This window comes from Gopherus flavomarginatus, chromosome 5 (genome assembly GCF_025201925.1).
Source record: "Gopherus flavomarginatus isolate rGopFla2 chromosome 5, rGopFla2.mat.asm, whole genome shotgun sequence".
Classification (NCBI taxonomy): Eukaryota; Metazoa; Chordata; order Testudines; family Testudinidae; genus Gopherus; species Gopherus flavomarginatus.
Window position 1 is genome coordinate 9,060,045 of NC_066621.1, and position 20,619 is coordinate 9,080,663.

The 20,619-nt window shown below is 39.6% G+C and overlaps 1 protein-coding gene across 5 annotated transcripts in view; it reads right to left on the reverse strand.

Annotated features, from left to right (window-relative positions):
- The window catches only part of MAGI3 (membrane associated guanylate kinase, WW and PDZ domain containing 3), a 226,513-nt gene that overhangs the window by 61,196 nt on the left and 144,698 nt on the right, over positions 1 to 20,619 (reverse strand). For all 5 annotated transcript variants that reach the window (XR_007774572.1, XM_050954266.1, XM_050954265.1 and 2 more), the window contains exons 8-9: positions 4,015 to 4,109; positions 1,958 to 2,146 (exon numbers count right to left, since the gene is read on the reverse strand). Coding sequence is in view for 4 of the 5 variants with exons in the window: in XM_050954266.1 (XP_050810223.1) it covers positions 1,958 to 2,146; positions 4,015 to 4,109 (284 nt within the window). In the remaining variant the exon portion in view is untranslated. The remainder of the gene's footprint in view (positions 1 to 1,957; positions 2,147 to 4,014; positions 4,110 to 20,619) is intronic.

Consider the following 20,619-nt stretch of genomic DNA (forward strand, 5'->3'; position numbering starts at 1 on the left):
GTGTTACCCAAAAGAACATAGTAGCATAAATTCATTATAGTATTATAGATTCATATTTAAACAGTATGGGGGAAATACTTAATTTTTATATATTATATACATTTACTCTCACAGCAAAATGACTGACCAAGGATTTTATCAATTACAACTGGTTAAGAAGATAGTAAAAACATCCTGATTGGTTGTTAATTGAAGCATAGAATGTTTTAATATCATGTGCTGGAAAGAGCCAATTGCGGCTTGCAAGACTCAGGGCTTGTCTACATCACAAAGTTGCAGCGCTGGTGAGGGGGTTACAGCGCTGCAACTTAGGAGGTGTACACATCTGCAGGGCATCACCAGCGCTGCAACTCCCTGTTTGCAGCGCTGGCCGTACTCCCGTTTTGTCTCGGGTGTAGAGGATCCAGCGCTGGTGATCCAGCGCTGGTAATCAAGTGTAGACACTTACCAGCGCTTTTCTTGACCTCCGTGGAATAAGCAGGTATCCCAGCATACCTGAGGAAGCCTCTGGTAATCAAGCAGGTCTCCTTCCCCGGTTTGCTCTCGCGTTCCCCGAACCCCCGAGCAAGCAGGTCTCCTTCCCTGCGGTTTGCAGGGGGGTTCGGGGAACGCGAGAGCAAACCGCGGCGAAGCTGGTCTCCTTCCCCGGTTTGCTCTCGCTTTCCCCGAACCCCCGTTCAAGCAGGTCTCCTTCCCTGCGGTTTGCAGGGGGGTTCGGGGAACGCGAGAGCAAACCGCGGCGAAGCTGGTCTCCTTCCCCGGTTTGCTCTCGCGTTCCCCGAACCCCCCTTGAAGCCGCCCAACAGCGCTGCAGTGTGGCCACATCTAACACCACTTGCAGCGCTGGTTGCTGTAAGTGTGGCCACTCTGCAGCGCTGGCCCTATACAGCTGTACTAATACAGCTGTAACAACCAGCGCTGCAAAATTGTAGATGTAGACATACCCTCAGTCTGAGTATCACTGTACTAGAGGCAGAATCACAAGAGTTTAGCTGTGAGTAGGCAACATATATACTAGGACGGAGAAGTATACAAAGCAGGCCAAATCATCATAAGTAGCCAGTCCAATATAATGTTAAAACTATTTGAGAAAAATCTCTTTATACCCTTCTCTAGATTCAGTAACTATTTTAACAACACTAAAGCAGAAGTTTGTCTTTGGAATATTGTTACATTGCACACAGCCTCAGCATCAAAACCCTGGAAGCCAGAAAGTCTCAAAAGAAAGAAACATAGAACAGTATAATTTTAACCTTTTAAATTCTCAGCCTACCAGCTCAAATTTTATTAGTAACAATTAACTATGATTGGCAGAGGAAACTAAGCTCACAAAACAAATACTTTAAAAAATAACTTGTATTACAGTTTATACCACGACAATAACGCACATAAGCAGCAAGATTTAACATTAATACTACCATCACATTGAACTAGCTCATTAAGGACTACAATCTAAAATATTTATTATCCAATTATCCCTCCTCTACTCTGCCTGTTATACTCATTTGTAGAGTCTTCTCTTAAATTAGATCATAAGCTTTTGGGGGAACGGACTGCTACTTTCTGCATGTGTGTGTACTGCCCAGCACAATGGAGCTCCAAATAGGAAATTACACAAACAATAACATGAAAATGATAGGTTCAAGGGATCCTTCAAGTGGCCCATTGGTTGAGCTTGACAATCTTTTACAACATGCAGCAAAAGATCTGCAATAGACAGAACCACTGAACTCTCAAATTTCTAAAACACAGATTTGTATTAAAATATTGCTTCTTCTCTAATTGAGGGTTTTGGACACTGCATAATATTTTCCCCACTCTGATAACAGCTTCAGGTAAGGGGCTGTTTCAAAAAGAATGTCTGCAGGTGGAGTCATCTAATTCCCCATGGCCCATCAACTGCTTCCCTCTCTTTTGGCCAAGCAGCATCACTTGAAATGGAGAAATGCTACTTCACCTGGCGCAATTTTCCCATCCTGCGCAGCAGGTCCATCTTTCAGCACATTCTTCACCTGGAGGAACTCATCCGGTCTGTCTCCACCAATGATTGTGAAACCAAATCCCATAGTGCTTTTCTTCAATGATGTCCGTATAAGGGCTCCTGTAAGTTGGGCTGGATCTCTGGTGAAGAGTGACTTCTCTGATTCTGCACATAAAGAGAAGTCAACACATTTAGTCTGGATAAGAGAAGACTGAGGGGGGAAAATGGTAACAGTTTTCAAGTATGTAAAATGGTGTTTACAAGGAGGAGGAAGAAAAATTGTTTTTCTTAACCTCCCAGGATAGGACAAGAAACAATGGGATTAAATTGCAGTAACGGAGGATTAAACTTCCTAACTGTCAGGGTGGTTAAACACTGTAATAAATTGCCTAGGGAGGTTGTGGAATCTCCATCATTGGAGATTTTTAAGAGCAGGTTAGACAAACACCTGTCAGGAATGGTCTAGATAATACTTAGTCCTGCCATGAGGCAGGAGACTGGTCTAGATAACCTCTCAAGGTCCCTTCCAGTACTCCAATGAGTCTATGATCTGTCATCATCAGCAATTCTGCTAAGAAATGACCCATAGGTAAGTCCAGATAGTTTAACAGGGTAAGAAAAAAGGGTGGTTGAAAATACCCAATTAACATGTCTGTGAATGTACATAATGTTGCAAAACAGGATGGGACGAGGAAATTTTTGAATATTTAACCAAAACCATCAGCAACTTCTGAATTATGGAAGAGTGGAAGACAGGAACCTTTTCGCTGTAAAAAAAAAATCAAATGACAGTTTTGAGAGGACTAAAGGTTGAAAGTGGGTATGATTATAACTCACTGTGAGGGTTAGTGAAAAAAACTAGCTTTGATTTGACAAAGTTAGGAGCATTTGAAAATTGTGTTGGAGCATGCAATATTCCTTATTAAATGTACAGGCATGCACTCAGATGTGTTGTGTGCATATGTATCGTAAGAGTGCATTAAAACAGCTTTATAATGTTTTACATGCACAAAGCCTTTACAAACGGTGGTTAATCCCTGCAACACCGCTATGAAATAGGTAGCTAGGCCACTGCTATTATCCCCATTTAACTGTTGGGTTAAGGGAACCAACAGGTTAAATGACTTGCCAAGGCCATAAAGCGGCACAGCAGCAGAGCTGGAACTAGAACTGTCATGTCTCCATTCCCAGCTCCCTTGATTCTGTGCTCTAATCTCTTAACAAGGTCCAATCCAAAACTGGTAAGAGCCAGAAGCCTAATAATTCGGTGCTGCTGCTTCATCCGCACCCTCTGACTGGCTCTCCCAATTCCCTTGCTGCCTAACCAAATGGACTGTTCAAACTGGTTCTAACTACCAGCTTTAGAATGGTTTAAGCTGCTTAAGCAACTTTAAAGGTCTTAGATCAGTTTCAACTGCAAAAACCCTCACAGTTTTGGGGGGGGGGGGGGACTACAAATGATCTGGCCAGTGGACAGGAAACACTAATATTGCCTTAAGGCATTAACACCACATACGTACTCAGATATGAAGATGAAAACTCAGCTTGCAATAGTCAGACACTAGTTGAGCTTTGACCAATTGCAGCCTGTTAAGGCTGTATGTGCAGAGTTTACTTATGATGTTGACAGACACAAGCTGACCTATGATGTCTACTGTCTGTTACAGAACCAGTAACTTGTTCTGAAAAAGCTAGAAAATTAAATACAGCTAACTAAATTAAAGCAATATTTTCAAGGTTTCATCAATAAGCATTCAAAATGCCAGAAATGTGAAAATGCCGATTAAAACTGTTTTTCAGCTTAACTTCTGGACTCCCTATACTCAAGCACGTTAATTTAGTCCAAGTTGTCATCTCAATAGAAGTTAGGGAAAAGCCACTTATTTAGGCGCACACTGAACATTTAAACTAATGGCAAAAACACAAAATGAAGATCTACTTGAACTAAAACACCCAGAAACTTTCACTTTTAAGACTGTTCTTCATTCATAAAGATACTGCAGCTAATAGTGAGAGAAAGCCACTTAAAGTACCTGGTTTTGAAGGGCCAACATCAGTCTGTCCTAGCTGTTTTTTTCTCTTGGCTTCCAATACTGGATTTTCAAACTGGGTTTTCTGATTAATGTGACTGTAAAATATATAAACATGTTAGAATTTCAGGGTAAAAAGCTCTATTCCAATTTCACAGGGAAACCAACTACAGGTGGTTTTAGTACAAATATTATTTTGCTTTATCTTAGATAAACACCAAGGAGCAATGAACACTAAGATAATATTATAATCAATGTGGATAACAGTGACATTTTTTTATCCAGATACAGGCACTAAAAGCCTCAATGGCTTTGAAAAGTAAATCAAAGTAAGATGCTTATAGAAGCAAAGTGAATCATGTTCTAGCTCTTTAGGAGCCTTAATAATAATGTATTTCAGCAAAGAGACACGCTGTTCAGTAAATTCCATTCTCCTTTACAAAATTTGTGACTTGGCTTCATTTTAAAGTGACATACAAGGTCATTAGTGAAGAGCTCCAATCATCAAATCACAGAAAGTGACTAAGCCAGCACTCAAGGCTTCTTGAAAGCACAGGAGGTTTGTTCGTCTTTAGATAGGTTGAACCCACGCTCAAACAGACCCAAGCAAGTTTGGCATCCATTTTGTTCTCCATTGACTATATGAACATTAAGAGCTCCACAGTTAGAAGAAATGTATATGCAGTCTCAGCACTGCACGTCTGCCTTCCCCTTGTTTCAGTTGTGGATTGCAATTCTTGACAAGATGAAAAACTTCAGAACTCAGATTGAGGAATATAGTTATGGGTATATAATTTCATTAACAGTGCTTGATTAATATATTTCCTGCAATTCTGGTGAGGGAGGAATGGGGGGGTGACACTGAACCCCATATTCATCACAGTGATTATATGATTATGGCATAATTATTATCCTTTTTGTACAAGATCAGTCATGTGAGGTGCATTGAAAAAGTTATGATTTGCCAAATATGATTATCCTATTTCTGTACATGTATCAATTTTGTATCTGAAGTTATGAATACTGACAATGTATTTGTATTTCAAATGTGCTTACTCTAGGTAACATCCACAACTAGTCTTTCAGGTACGATAATGGCTCATCAACAAAGACAATGGACCATGGAAGAGCTTAGCATTCCTCTGAACATTTCAGCCAGCCAATGAGTATCCGCTGCTATGACTCAGCAAGGCACACAAGGGCATGTGACCAGACCACATGACACTGAACTTCATTCTGGTACCTGTATTTTTGCACAAACTGGGGAGTGACATCATCTCAGGGTCTCACTCCCCACACAAGGGAACACCTGGAAACACCTGAGGAACAAAGACTGAACTGGGGCAAGTGCTGGTCCGAGGTTAAAGGGATTTCTAGCCTGTGTATGGAAATTTGGTGGACTGCTTGTATCATCAGTCAGGATGAGATATTGCTAATTCAAATCCTATCTTTCTAGTATATTAGGCTTAGTTTGCAGTTTTTTATTTATTTGCTAGGTAATCCGTTTGCTGTTTGATCTGTTTGCTGTCACTTAACATCTTTTTGTAGTTAATAAACTTGTTTTATGTTAATCAGTGTGTCTTTAAGTGAAGTGTCTGGGAAAATCTCAGCTTGGTTAACACAGGCTTGTTGTGCATATATTTCACACATCAATGGGAAAGCGAACTATATTAATGAGCTTGCATTGTACAGATCTCTGTGCAGTGCAAGATGGTATAATACTAGGTTTATATTCTAGCAAGGATGCAAGGCCAGGGAGCGAGGAAATTGGCTGCTGTTTTGTCTGTCTATCCTTGAGTGGCTTAGGTAAAGTACTCAGGTAGCTCAGTTGGGTGTGTGATGCCACCTGCTGTCATGTTGGGTGATAACATGGCCTGGAGAGGCTGGCTGAATCACTAGAAGAGCAGTGTGAGAGGGACCAGCCCAGCTGAATGGTTAAGGGAGACACTGGTTCCATCTGCTTCCAGACTTTATCCTGGGAGTGACAACCCATCACAGGGGGCATTCCATTAATTGTATTCTTGAAAAGAATCAGACCTTTTTTCCTAATTAAAATTATGTGTTGAAAAATTATTAACTTTACTATTATGTTAAAAGCACACTCTGCCAGGTAATGCAAACTGTAAAATTAGACGTTGTAAAAATAAGGGGCAGTCTTATTAAATAACTAAATTTTACTACTCATGAAAATGTGTTACTTACACTGAAAAAAATAAATATTTTGGTGTGCTAGTGTAGGAGCCCAGAAAGTCAGACCAGTCTAATCTATCCAAAGCTGAAAGAAATGCAGTCTATAAACACCATCAAAATGAAAAACAAATGAGATTTTGTCTGGATTTTCAAAGGCACGTAAGGGATACAAATTCAGTGGGATTTGGGCACCTAACTCCCTTAGACTGCTTTGAAAATCCTAGGCTTTATGTGCTTTGAGTTTTAATAAATTAGGGTCCACATCGTCTTTAGCTATGCACAAACTGTTCCCATATGCATTTATCAGGGGACAGAATTTGCCCTTTAGGACTTACTAAAGAATTACATACTTTAAAATAAATCTGTTTTACTGAAGTCAATTGAATAGATTTTTTATTTACATGTACTGGTATATGTTGCCCAACATCAGAGCTGAACATGGTCTCTTCTTCACCTAGCCTAATTGCTATACTGTCGTTTTCGTCTACTGTGGTTTTGCCAGAAAACAGTATACTAATCTAACCTGTTTTGACACTCATTTCATCACAGTTTTTATGAGCAGGATATATGTTTTACCTTAAAGTCTTTATTTCAGTAGGTAGTCATTATTACTTGCATTACCTACACTCATCATATATTTCTGCAGAGGGAGTATCTAAATCCAACAACTAGAAAAAAGGTGATTAATTATACAAAGTAGAGCATAAAAAATAAGGTATACAGTAATACAATTTTAAAAAGCAATCAAAGATCCCTGAAGTCTCAACTCCCCCTGAAATATGGGTCAGTATTATACAATTTTAAAAATGGTTAGTCGCATCTGGGGACAACTGCACCTGTATTCCCCCTCTATGGTCCTGCAAGGGCACCTATTCGTAGGGTTCCAGCACTGCAGCTGTTGCCTCTCTGTAGCAGAGACACGTATCTCTCCCTGTCCTGAACAGGGTACTTCCTGGCTGCATAGCTCCATGGCTACACTGCAAATTTCCCCGCAAAGTCATACTGACTAAGCCAACCAGCTTTACTTTTCTCCTTAGAGGTAGTAAACAGCATAATTCCACACAACTCCTTCTAAATACAGTTAAGTTGCCACAAAGCTCTTTCTAAGGAAATACATTTATTCTTAAGGCAAAAGCATTACAGAAAAAACAACAACAATAAAAGAACCTACAAGCATACAAATAAGCTTACTAGAGAAATCGCCCTGACTCCAACAAGTGCTCTGGCCAATGAACAGTCCACAAGTTCATAACTATGCTCAGAACAAGAACACCCATGAACCTGAGAGTTACTCCTTTATGTCATTTGGGCCTTTTGACGGTGGAAATAGGTCATTTGTAGACAAAGATCATCTCCCCATGGAGAAGCTACAAATGGGGTGGAAGTGGGCATTTGCATTCCCCACTTCCCAAGGAAACCTACTAAACTAACACGTTCATATTTGTTTAAAAGAAGGCTTCAAAGCTCATAACGCTTCCCAAAGTTTACATTAGTCATGTCTCCTAGACAAATGACATACAATCCCACAATAAGACAAACATTTGCATTTTTAATACAATGAGCTTTCAAGATACTTAAATTTAATTCAATAAGGGTTATTCAAGATACTGCAGAAAATTGCCATAACTGTCAGTTAAAATCTATAAAAAGTTCTCTGGATATACTGGGACAGAGGTTGTGAGACTTGATTGAGGTCACACAATGAGGCAGTGGCAGAGTTAGAACAGAACCCAGAAGTAACCAGTCAGTCCCACTGCAGCACATTTCCAGTGCTAAACACACTGTGTATCCAGTCTTAAACAGACAATGCCGATGCACTTGGTAAACACTGCTTGAAAGATGAAATGACTGACTTCCTGCTACATTTTTGTTTCAATCAAACAAGGAAGAAGGAAATTCTCTCCCTCGATTAAACCTTATACTTGTACCTGAAGCTCTCTTCCTTTGGTAGGTCCCAGCCCTGTTCTCCCACACATTATACAAAAAAGAGAACACGCCCTCTTTCAACTTTTAAGAAGATCTAAAGCCCTTCCGGTCCCAGCTCATGAATGGGAATGTGGATTACTTCTGAGCTAAGTGGAATAATCCAAGCACTTATTCTAGCTAATGATTTAAATAAGATGGGGTTCTTCCAGCAATAAACCACCAGGAACTTAAACATACACTTGACTCAGCTTCAGGTTTGAAGGGGGGAAATCAAAAGACAGGCCAATTCCCCATTTCCATTCCAAACACAACAGAGATAATAGGCTGTGTGATGTTTCATTCCAAACTCTTTGTGAAAATATGATGATGATATGAATATGACGTAACAGATGTACTTTATGCAAGATGGCTTATGTGAGAGATCATTTGAAAAAAGTTATAATTTACTGAATGTGATTATCCAATTTGTATGCTTGTATCACTTCTGTATCTGAAGTTAGGAATATTAACTAAATATTTATATTTCAAATGTGTTACTTTGGGTGTCGCCCCCAACCAGTGCTTCAGGTACAACAATGGAAAAGCCAGACAGGGCTAATGGGCCACTAGCAGAGACAATGGACTGTGAAAGAGCTCAGTCTGCCTGTGGACGCTGGAGACCACCTGCGAGCAATGGCTGCCACAGTCCTGCAGAGACACGAGTCTTGTCACCTGATACTAAACCTGGGACTTCTTATAACTTTCCACTGGAAGGAAAGGGGGGTTGAGTTTGGGAAACAAAGGCTTCCCACCTTATGTAAACCCTATTTAAGGGTGGTGAGGAAGGGAAAGGGGATTCCTCCTCTCCATGGCCTATTGGCCAAAGAAGGAAGACTGCTAAAGCCACCTGAAGGGAAGGAGGGCCGGGAGTCCAGATTGAGACAGGGGTCCAGTCTGAAAAGCAATACAACTGGAACTCTGAACCACAGAAACTTTGTAACCTGCCTAAAACAACATTTAGGATGACAATTTACATTTTGTAACCTGTTCCTTAAGTATCTTGATCTTAGCTTGCACATTTTGCTTTATTTGGTCAGTAATCTGCTTAGTTCTGTCTTATCTCTTATATTCACTTAAAATTCACCTTTTGTAATTAATAAACTTATTGCTTGTTTATAATATAACCCAGTTTATGCTATTTCTAATGGAGGGAGGGAGGGTGGAGAACTTGTGCATATCTCCTTCCACATTGAGGGCAGAGGTGAATTTCATAAAACCTTTGGATTTGTATCCCTTGAAGGGACTGGGCATCAGAGTGTTGGAGCAAGCCCCAAAGGTTGAATCTTTCCAGAGTGTATCTCTGTCTCTCTGTGCAGCTGGGTATGGCCCTGCCTGTGTGATTGGCTGGAAGAGGCTTGTGAGCCTAACCCAGCAAGGCCAGGTAAAAGGGACCCAAGCTGGCAGAACAGCTTGACTCAGTTAATCCCTAGCACTCAGTTAATCCTCCAAAGGGCCCAGACCCGTCACAAGCAGTGCGTGGGAGCTAAGGAATGTATAGTGGCTGAGTGAGTTGTACTAAGATGAAAGAAAACGGATTTCAGAGTAGTATGACATCACAGGTAACTTTACTTTGGAGGAGACCTCATTACGATCGTGCACTGCAGCAATAGTGTTTTTCCAATTATGCTATAAGATTTTAGAGAACTCCTTCCACATACATTTTTCTTAAACCATAGATCCCACAGTATTCTTACTAGCAAGTTAAAGAAATATAGGCTGGATGAATGGACTATAAAGGTGGCTAGAAAGCTGGCTAGATCATCGGGCTCAATGATTAGTGATCAATGGCTCCATGTCTAGTTGGCAGCCGGTCACAAGCGGAGTGCCCCAAGGGTTGGTCCTGGGGCCAGTTTTGTTCAGTATCTTCATTAAAGATCTGGAGGATGGCGTGGATTGCACCCTCAGCAAGTTTGCTGATGACACTAAACTGGGAGAAATGATTGATACTCTGGAGGGTAGGGATAGGATACAGAGGGACCTAGACAAATTAGAGGATTGGGCCAAAAGAAATCGGATGAGGTCTAACAAGGACAAGTGCAGAGTTCTGCACTTAGGACCAAACAATTCAATGCACTACTACAGACTAGGGACCGACTGGCTAGGCAGCAGTTCTGCAGAAAAGGACCTATGGGTTACAGTGGACAAGAAGCTGGATACGAGTCAACAGTGTGTCCTTGTTGCTAAGAAGGCTAACAGCATTTTGGGCTGTATAAGTAGGAGCACTGCCAGCAGAATGAGGGACGTTATCATTCCCCTCTATTCGGCATTGGTGAGGTCTCATCTGGAGTACTGCGTCCATTACTGGGCCCCACACTAGAAAAAGGATGTGGAAAAACTGGGACAGTCCAGCGAAGGGCAACAAAAATGATTAGGGGTCTGGAGCACATGACTTATGAGGAGAGGCTGAGGAAACTGGGATTGTTTAGTCTGCAGAACAGAAGAATGAGGGGGATTTGATAGCTGCTTTCAACTACCTGAAAGGAGGTTCCAAAGAAGATGGATCTAAACTGTTCTCAGTGGTACCAGATGACAGAACAAGGAGTAAGGGTCTCAAGTTGAAGTGTGGGAGGTCTAGGTTGGATATTAGGAAAAAGCTTTTCACTAGGAGGGTGATGAAGCACTGGAATGGGTTACCTAGGGAGGTAGTGGAATCTCCTTCTTTAGGAGGTTTTTAAGGTCAGGCTTGAGAAAGCCCTGGCTGGGATGATTTAGCTGGGGATTGGTTCTGCTTTGAGCAGGGGGTTGGACTAGATGACCTCCTGAGGTCCCTTCCAACCCTGATATTCTATGAGTCTTCAGCAATTATTAAAAGTTAATTCATTTATAAAAGCTAGTGCAATGAAGCAGCATTATTTGGGCTGCTTGCTCTGTGTGTTATTCAGAATGCAGATATACGTTTTAAATTTGCCATCTACATGGAACTACTCCTATGCCATTCATTTTTTTGAAGGAAAGCTGAATTTAGGAAGGAAATCACTTTGAACAGCTAAGATACAGGTGCAGCCATCTTCAAATAATTTCAGAGCAGCATCTGAAGAAGAGCATTGGCACTGCAAGATTATCAATTTCTGATTTCATAATTTAAGGATTACTTGGAAAATAATAATGCAATGCTTTTAATGCAAAAGTCCTGGAGGACTTTCTAACTGTATGACAAACCCAGAAGCTCAACAGTCCACATCAAAATCTCAGTTTCGCTTTCTATTATATTTTTTTGCCTTTGTTCCCCAGCTACATTAAAACCTTTTTAAAAGGCTTTCAATTAAAAACAAACAAACTTTCAGATTATATTTATAGACCAGAAATGTAACATGTGTGTGTCTGGGTATCTCTGAATGAAGCACAGAAGAGGAAAAATTGAATTTTAGGTTTTTCTCAAGAATCATTTTTGACTAAATCCTTATAATCCTTATTTTTTCCATAGCAGTTTGAATATTTCTGCTTATCAAATATGAACTCTGAAGTAAACTACGAGGTTTTGCCCTGGGTTGTCTCTTGTAGCAAGGTTCTCAGGTGCAAAATGTCCCTCCTCTAGTCTCTTGTTTAACAGACAGTCATTGAATTTTTACTTAATTCTCTGGAGACTCTCTATCATGCCAGAAGAGGCAAGAGCAGTTATGTCAAGTGTGCATAGGAGAAGTGATCAACAAGGATTTATTATTCCAGCAAAGCAACCTAATACTTCAGCTTCCTCCAAAACACAAAGCCTTAAAATATTCCTTCACATGATAAAGAACACTGTAAACAGCATTGTCTTCATAGATTAGGATTAAGCACACAATAAAATATGTAACAGGTATGAGTATCTCCTGAACAAGGAAACTTTCTAAGAGTAAAGCAGTATCTCTTCTACAGCATATTTGAATGAATGCACCATCCTAAATAAACGCCTAATAGCTTTTCATCGAAAAACATATGAACATGCCAAAAAGATTACTTTGAACTCACTCCAGAAAACAGAACTGCTGACCCATACAGAATTACTGAAGCAAATACTTCTGCCTCAGGGATCTGGAATATTATGGCTCATGAACATGTTTTATGAATCTACAAAACTCTGAAGTAGGAAGGTTGTGAATCACCCTGGGCTTCCAGCAACTAGAATTCTATACAAATCATCGTATTAAGAAGGGCCAGAAATCTGTACTACCAAGTTTTTCTCCAAATTTTCTATCAAAATTATTTATTCGTACGTTTAGATTTTCGTCCATGCTCCTTCACATATCAAAACCACTAAAGCCATTGGTGGGTGTCACTATCAGTAACAATAATGAAGCCATCTGGTTTAAAAGTAAGAGCTCTGTGGAGCAACCATTCAAGTAGCAGACCTTTACCTCCATCAGTCAACTCACTGCAGATTACTGTGCTGGTGATGCAAATTTCAACAGTCTGGAAATCAAGCCAGTGTCTCCACAGTGCACCCAACTCTGCTCACCTGTACCCTGAGTACAGCCTGCATTTTGAAAATCTAATAAATTACTCAACCATAAAGCATGCCTGCCCTAGGAAATTTCTTACATCACCACAGTTCTTTGCTGTTAAAAATCACTGAGCACTTCTGTGACTTTTTCCATTTGGGTAGAGTACTTAGAGCACTACAGGAACTGTTTCAACTTGCTCTAGTATGTTCCATTTTGGTTGGGACTGAATATCCCAGGGATTTGCACTAAGGAACAAGCCCTTTCCCTTTGGATAAGCTGGTTTGAATACGGACAAAGTTACAGTGACTATAAGTCACTGTCATACCAGGCTTACTGTGTGCTGTGCCTTGTATGCACGTTTTGTGCAGCGCCACATTGGCAAACGTTCCCATCACAAGTGACAATAATTGGCAGCCATATTGGCAATCTCTTAAGAGAGCCTAATGTAGTGTTCCCCCAACCTGGGGTACACCAGACTAATTCAGGAGGATATGGCAGAGGAGAGGATCAGTGCAGGTGGGGCAAGCTTCAGGACCCCAAATCGACCCCTCCACTGTGCTGCTGCATATGCAAGGAATATTACCCATCTCCCTACTTCCTCCTGTTGCGACTGTGAACATAGCTGGCTGTAGGAGCAACTCACATTAGCAATCCAACAGAACAAGCTTCTCTTCTCTGTTCCCTTGGAATCAACACCCGACACCAATTGATACCTCCCATGCACTCACTGCATGTTTAAATTTCAAGTTTAAATTTAATTTGTGTTTGGTTCTGAAATCTATGCACAAGTAATTTTTGATGGTCTTCAAAAAGCACACACACCAGACAATGAGAACTGGACCTCCTGCTAAATCGAACGTGGTGTTGGACGGGAAGAAAAATTCAGCATCCACAGCAAAATCTGTTGAAGTCTGGTTTTTACCAGCTTTGTACTGGGAAAACATTTATTTCATTTGCCATAAATTCCACATTATGTCACGTATGCAAGAAGCAGTTAACCAGCTGTGTACTAACAGGAGGACACAGAAGAGAAAGTTACATAATGCAAAGCACCACAGTTCCAGTTAGTCCTCCAAAGCTGCAGCCTTGAGAAACAAAACTGGGGGGTGGGGAGAAGAATACAGGGTTGCTGGGTTAATGCAGTTCTCTGCAAGAAAGGGGGAATCAATGAAAACAATTTAAGATGATAAAAATGACCAAGCCAACGTGAAGCCACTGTTCTGTGCTTTAAATATGAATCACTATACCCATGGAGCCAGTTCTGAGAAGAAAAATAAAAGAAGGCTGAAGAGAGCTGTCAGATCCCAGGCTCTGGGAGAGAAAACACAGCAACAGAATCCAGGGCAATCAGCCTAAAGAACATACTAAAATGACTCTGAGCCTGGAGACACTGAACTGGATTCCTTATCCTGTGCAGAGAGTGGGTGAGTGCAAAAAGATTTAAATAAAATAAAATTATACTATTGTGGCTGGGGGAGGAAATATAGCAGTGGCCATTTTGGAAAGCTCAGACAAACAGAGGGAGTGTGGTAGCAGTCATCTTGAAAGAGGCACAACAGGCAAGGAGAAAAGACAAAATCTAGATGTCTGGGAAAAGAAAGAAATCCTCCAATAGAGGATCCTCCAAAATCCTCCAAAAGAAATCCTTTTCCCCTCCCCATCCCAAAACAAGAGAGTAACTTTCCTGCCAACAAACAAATTAATGGAGGCAGGTGGAGAACCACCAGTCACTGAGGCTGACTGGAAGGACCTGCTGTAAGAAATCAAAAAGATGAATAAGGACAGGAAGGAAGAGTTCCAGGCTTACAAAAAAGATACAAAAATGAAATTAATGGGAACATATTAGATGTGGAAGCAGGATTAAAGAACCAATTGGACAGCATTATTAATCTAACTGAAAAAACTGAAACTACTGAACAAAGAGGAAAAAATAGAATTAAAGCTGGAGGTCATGGAAAACAGAGAATACAAGAATTACTTAAGGATTAAATATATTCCAGAGGAGACTGAAGGAAAAAATCTGTTGGACATGTGGACAATATTTCCCATGACATATTAAAACTGGGCAATATTTATCGTACTCATATTGGGAGGGCTCACAGATCCCTTTTCCCCAGGCTCCCAGCAAGCTCCAGGCTAAAAGGATAAATTTCTCAGGGCAACGAGGGAGAGAGCTGACTCTCTGATGATTCTTAACCAACCCATACAAATTTTCCCATATCTGGTAACCTCAACCTTCAAAAATCAAAGAGAACTATACCAGGTGACCACACTTCTTGGATAGAACAATATAATCAGGGTTCCCATTTAGACTGTTCTTTAAATGGAAGGACCTATGCGTCTAACTCAGATCCAAAAAAAGGGGAACAGATTCTTACAAAAATGGGAATGGGTAAATCAATTCCAGAACAATCTGAATAGGGTCAAAGGCTTTCCCAGAAATCACTAGGAATCAGTGAGATCAAAGAGAACCTGAACAGCTCAAAAAGATATTGTCAAGACAAAAGGACGGACTGTGAAATCAGAATAAACCGTCTAGATCCAGAAGAACAAAATGAATACATGGATATTCTATCCATGTGGTTATAATGAAAAAAGGAATAGATGGAATGGAAGATGGGCTGGATAGCACTCAGGATAGCTTATGTGGATATAGCATGCTTACGGAGTATAATATAGTTAATTTACTATTATTTATATTAGATTATAACAAAAGTTAATAATGAAATAGGAGAATCAGATCACACCAATGAAGTAAGTTTGACTTCAGAGTTATCACAAACATTCTAAAATTTATATTGATTGGAGAAGGGTCAGGTAGAGTGGAAAATTTTAAGAATATGTGAAGTTATTGATGGTATAATAATCTCCTAACACCTAGTGTTAGAAAGATGTTTGATCAGTTTAGATAAGGCTTGGTTCTTAACACACACACACACACACACACACACTCTACACTTCCCCACACACCCCAGCACAGAATTAATATGCTGATAGGAGAATTAACCAAAGGCCAGGCTTCAAGGGACCAGGTGGCCGTGGCGGAATGCGGAGGGAGGGAGGGAAACGGGATAAGAGAACAAAGAGAGATATTAAATATTGTTATGTGTCTTAATAGAAAACATTAATAAAAACAGGGTTCAATTAAAAAATTTACAGCAAGTCAGATTCAGGATTATGGTACCACAATATAGGTTTTTAAAAAGAGAAAGCAACATGTGTGAGTTTTAAAATTACTGGTGTGTCTAATATGAACTCTTTCTAAAATGTCCTATCTAAAGAAGAGGTGCAAATGTAATAGAGACCTGGCATCTGGAAGGGGGGGGGGGGCGGGATGTACATGTCACTGATTTTAGCAAAGGGTAACACACCGGGCGAGAGCAGACTTGATACTCATGGGAGAGTTTGCTAATGTCATGACTATTAACACTAAGGGGCTGAACAAAAATCCAACACAAGGAAAAGGGTATTCTGCTCACTGAAAGAGGATTTTCCTAGTATAATCTATTTGTTGGAAGCTCACTTGAAGAAAAATGATAAATTGAATACTGCTTGGACATATCTACCATATGTCTCTAGAGGGCAATCTAGTAGAAAAGGATTGGCAACACTTGGCTAAACACTTCCCTTTTATTGTTGCAGTACAACTTATACAGAGGGCAGTTATATTTTAATTAAGGGGTCCTTGAAAGGTAAACTTCTCACCGTAACCAACGAATATGCTCCCAAACAAAGACAAGCTTATAATAATAAATATAATATATGGCGATATACCTATCTCATAGAGCTGGAAGGGACCCTGAAAGGTCATTGAGTCCAGCTCCCTGCCTTCACTAGCAGGACCAAGTACTGATTTTGCCCCAGATCCCTAAGTGGCCCCCTCAAGGACTGAACTCTCAACCCAGGGTTTAGCAGGCCAATGCTCAAACCACTGAGCTATCCCTCCCCCCAAAAATTATTATGAAAAGGACAATAAAACTGATAGGTCTTTAGCCAGAAAGTTTTTTTAAAAAGAAACTGTTAAGTCAGCCATCCCTCTGATTAGAAATAAAAAAGGAGATTTAATAACTGCCATTAAACAGATTGCTGAAATCTTAGTTAACTCTTCCCACACTTTGTACACTTCAGAACATCCAAATCCTGAATTTATAAACAGTAATGGAGAAGTGTGAGGCTACCTCACCTCTGAGGAGGATTTGGCAGCTCTTGATTGGTAAATTGCTGTAGAAACTGTAATTAAGAATTTAAAATCTAATAAACCTCCAGGTCCCAATATGTTTTCTGGGGAGTATAACAGAGCTCCAAAAGCAAGTGTTGATCCCTATTTTAACTGAAGATTGCAGAGGAACAAGATTCCAGATTCATGGAAAGCAGCAAAAATTGTGGTCATTCCTAAACAAAGAAAAGGTCTTGCCAACTGTGAATCATACTGATCTATTTCTTTAATTAATACAAATGTTAAAGTTTACGCCAAGGTGCTAGCAAACAGACTGAGTGTCATCTTGCCCAAATGTGTTCACCCTGGGTGGGTTCATTGCTGGCAGGCATCTCTGGTAATGTCAGAAGAACTCTGAATTTCATCTATAGTGTTAATTTTAGCAATTATTCTTATGCACTGCTTTTGTTGGATGTTGAGAAACCATCAATCTTTGCAGTGGGAGAACCTCAGACAGATTTTGGAAACCAGTTTTATACTCATATATTGGCCTGTATACTTCAATCTCCTCCTTTTAATTTGTCTAGGGGTATAAGACAGGGTTGCCCCTCCATTGTTTATTCTGGCAATGTAGTCATTTGCAATACATGAGAGAAACAGCCCCTTGGTAAAGATGTCTTCAAGTTTAGAACAAAAAGTGCTGTTATATGCTGACAATATCCTATTATATTTGCAGGATCCAGAAGCATAATTAAAAATTATAGAACAGCTGGTGTTGGAATTTGAGCCGGAATCAGGCATCAAAAACTGATAAATCTGGAATTTTAGAAATTAATATTCCCAAAGGTCAAAACAAACTGTTGTCACCTATATAAATTTAAATGGGTAAAGGAATCTTGAAAATATTTAGGAATAAATATTGTGGAGAAACAAACATCTTTTTAAAGCTAATTACCTTCCACTGTGGCATAAAATAAAAGATTTGGAGAAATGGAACAAATATGAAATTTCTTGGCTAGATAGTGTAGCCTCAGTAAAGATGAATGTCCTCCCCAAGTTACTATTTTTGTTTCAGTGCATTCCCCTACTGGTATCCCCAACATGACATTTAAAAACAGATCAAGATGCACTATTAAAATTCATATGGGACTCATAAAAGACAAAGGGTGAGTTCTAAAGTTCTGTGTAAATCTACAAAGTCAGGTGGATGAGCATTCCCTAATTTGGCTTCTTATTATTGTGCACCGCAATTAAAAGATATGATCAACAGGATTAACAGACCATCCAAACACTGGGTAAAGCTCAAATAAGACTGTAGCCCAAATACAATTACACCTCTATCCCGATATAACACAAATTCAGATATAACGTGGTAAAGCAGCGCTCCAGGGGGGCAGGGCTGTGCACTTCAGCGGATCAAAGCAAGTTTGATATAACGCATAGTCACCTATAACACAGTAAGATTTTTTGGCTCCTGAGGACAGTGTTATATCGGGTTAGAGGTATATTTATAGTAACGGTTGGGTTCAAAAGAAATTTAGATCACCAAAAATAAAAGCCACCCATTCATCCAGCCCACCGTAGCTTTTTAAAATTCCTGTCGCCAAGCCCTCTCCCTTAGCTATTTTCATTAATAATCATGAATGTATTTTTAGGAAATATCAAAGTGATTATTCATTCTGGGTAAGAGCTGATATTCCTCAATTTGGACTGCTGTTCCAGGGTCCTGATTTATCATCATACCAAGACATATGTAATAAAGTAAATATTAGAAAGATCCTGTATCAGTATTTATAAGTCAAAACACCTTATTGTGAAATCTGGATACAAGACAGTTCTATCTTGATCTTTAAACATATCTGAGGAGTTGACCCAGGTGGAAGCTGGAACAAAGGGTTTAATTTCTAAGATGTATTCAATTTTGATTGAAAAAGATGTTGATAGGAAAACAACCCTGATGAAAAGATAGAGAGATCTGGACAAAGAAATTGATCTAGATGAATGGGTCTCTATATGGGAAAGCAGATATATATTTTCAATTTGTGTAGCTCACAAAGAAAACTTTTACAAATGACTGTATAGTTGGTAATTGACTCCAGTTAGGATTCACTGTATTTTTGCTACTAGGGAGGCACTCTGTTGGAGGGATTGCAGGGATAGGGGAACATACTTGCACATGTGGTGGTTGTGTCCAGAAATTCGATGGATTGCAGAGGAAATTATTAAAGAGATTAACCGTATAAGAAAAGGGCCAGCTTCCCAGAGATCCCCTAATCTGCTTACGTAAAACAGAAAGACAAATTAATTCCTTTTTATTGTTAGCAGCAAAACTTCATATTGCATATTATTTGAAAAATGTGACTTCCCCTATGGAATTCTGGTATAGTAATGTGGACTGTCCTTGTAATGGAAAAGCTTTCACACCAAGTATGTACACAAGAGAAGTGCCAAAAAGATGGGTGACCACATTTCTGAATGGAGGAGGGCTCCCCAGCCAGCAAGCCAGCTCCTTTAGTCGGGTTCTATGAATATTAACCTGATCCTGAATAAGTAATATGCAATGTAATATGTTAACATTTTATTGTAACTTTGCATTAATAAAAAGTTCAAACCCAAGAAAACCCCAAACTTTGAGATACTACCTTAGCACAGCAAAATTCTCCTTGATTAAATTGCCAAATGTTGTCAGATCCCCAATAATGATTAACATAGTGTATCAAAGAATGTTGCAATGTGTAAGCTCACATTTGCTTCATTTCAGCAAAAGGGTAAATATAAAAGGACAGCTCAATGTTGAAAAAAACTTAAGTGTTTTGGGGTGGTGGTAAATCTTCATTCCCTTGTGACTGTCCAAATTCTAGTGTATATATATATTTAAGAGTCAGCACCACATCCATTAAATTACAGAAGTCCATATATTCTGCTCCTGTCTCTCAAAGGGTAACTACAATTGAGAACTAACATTTAATTTAAAAAAAGTTATACAAAGCCTAATCTTAACAGCTTGTTCCCCTGTAGTGTGTGCAACTCAAACACAACAGCATTGTGCTAATTCATGAGAGCAAAGAAAGTGAAAATGAGTAACCTATTTTCAGTATCTAAACAGAAAAAAATTAAAAGAAAACAATTATGATGAAAAATCAGATTATCAAAACCAAAGGAATTTCAACTAACACAGCAGGAAAAAAAACCTGGTTAAAAATATTCAAGTATCTTGGTAACTAGTTATTCAGAACAATGCCAGTTTCCTGTTCAGGGGCAGGACCAACCATCTCCTCATGAGGAGCTCAAAGATTAACCCTTTGAAGCATATTCCAACTACTAATTTCTCAATACTCAAAACAGAAACTCAACAACTGTACAATTCAGCCTTGACTTTTGAGGCTGCTTTTGGAGTGATAGGATGAACTCTGAGTAACAAGCATATTATCTATTTTAACACAACTTCGCAGATTTAAAAAGAGCCGCTGTAGACCATAATATTGGGCAATAAGAGAACGGCTTAGCAAAGCAAATTTATTTCTTCTCCTGACACGAAATGGATGCTGCTTCCATATATCCATAGTATTTATTGCCTTTGTTGCTAAACTCTGAAATATGAAAGCAGAGCTGAAGTATCAAAATATTTATTAACCTGGACAATATTAAAACAACAGTGCTGGCTCTGCAGAGATCTCTCTAACATTTTTCAAACAAATGCTAATATTTTCAATTCTCTGCTAATTTTTCTCTTGATGATTGAAGGTGGTTTTCATTCAGCCTGAGTTGAAGAAGAATAAGCAAGCCCAGTCACAGTAAGTTAGGGATTTTCTGCTACATGGTACTGCTTTGGAGCCCAAGGATGAGGGGAAAGCAATTTCCTGCTGGTTTGTGAAT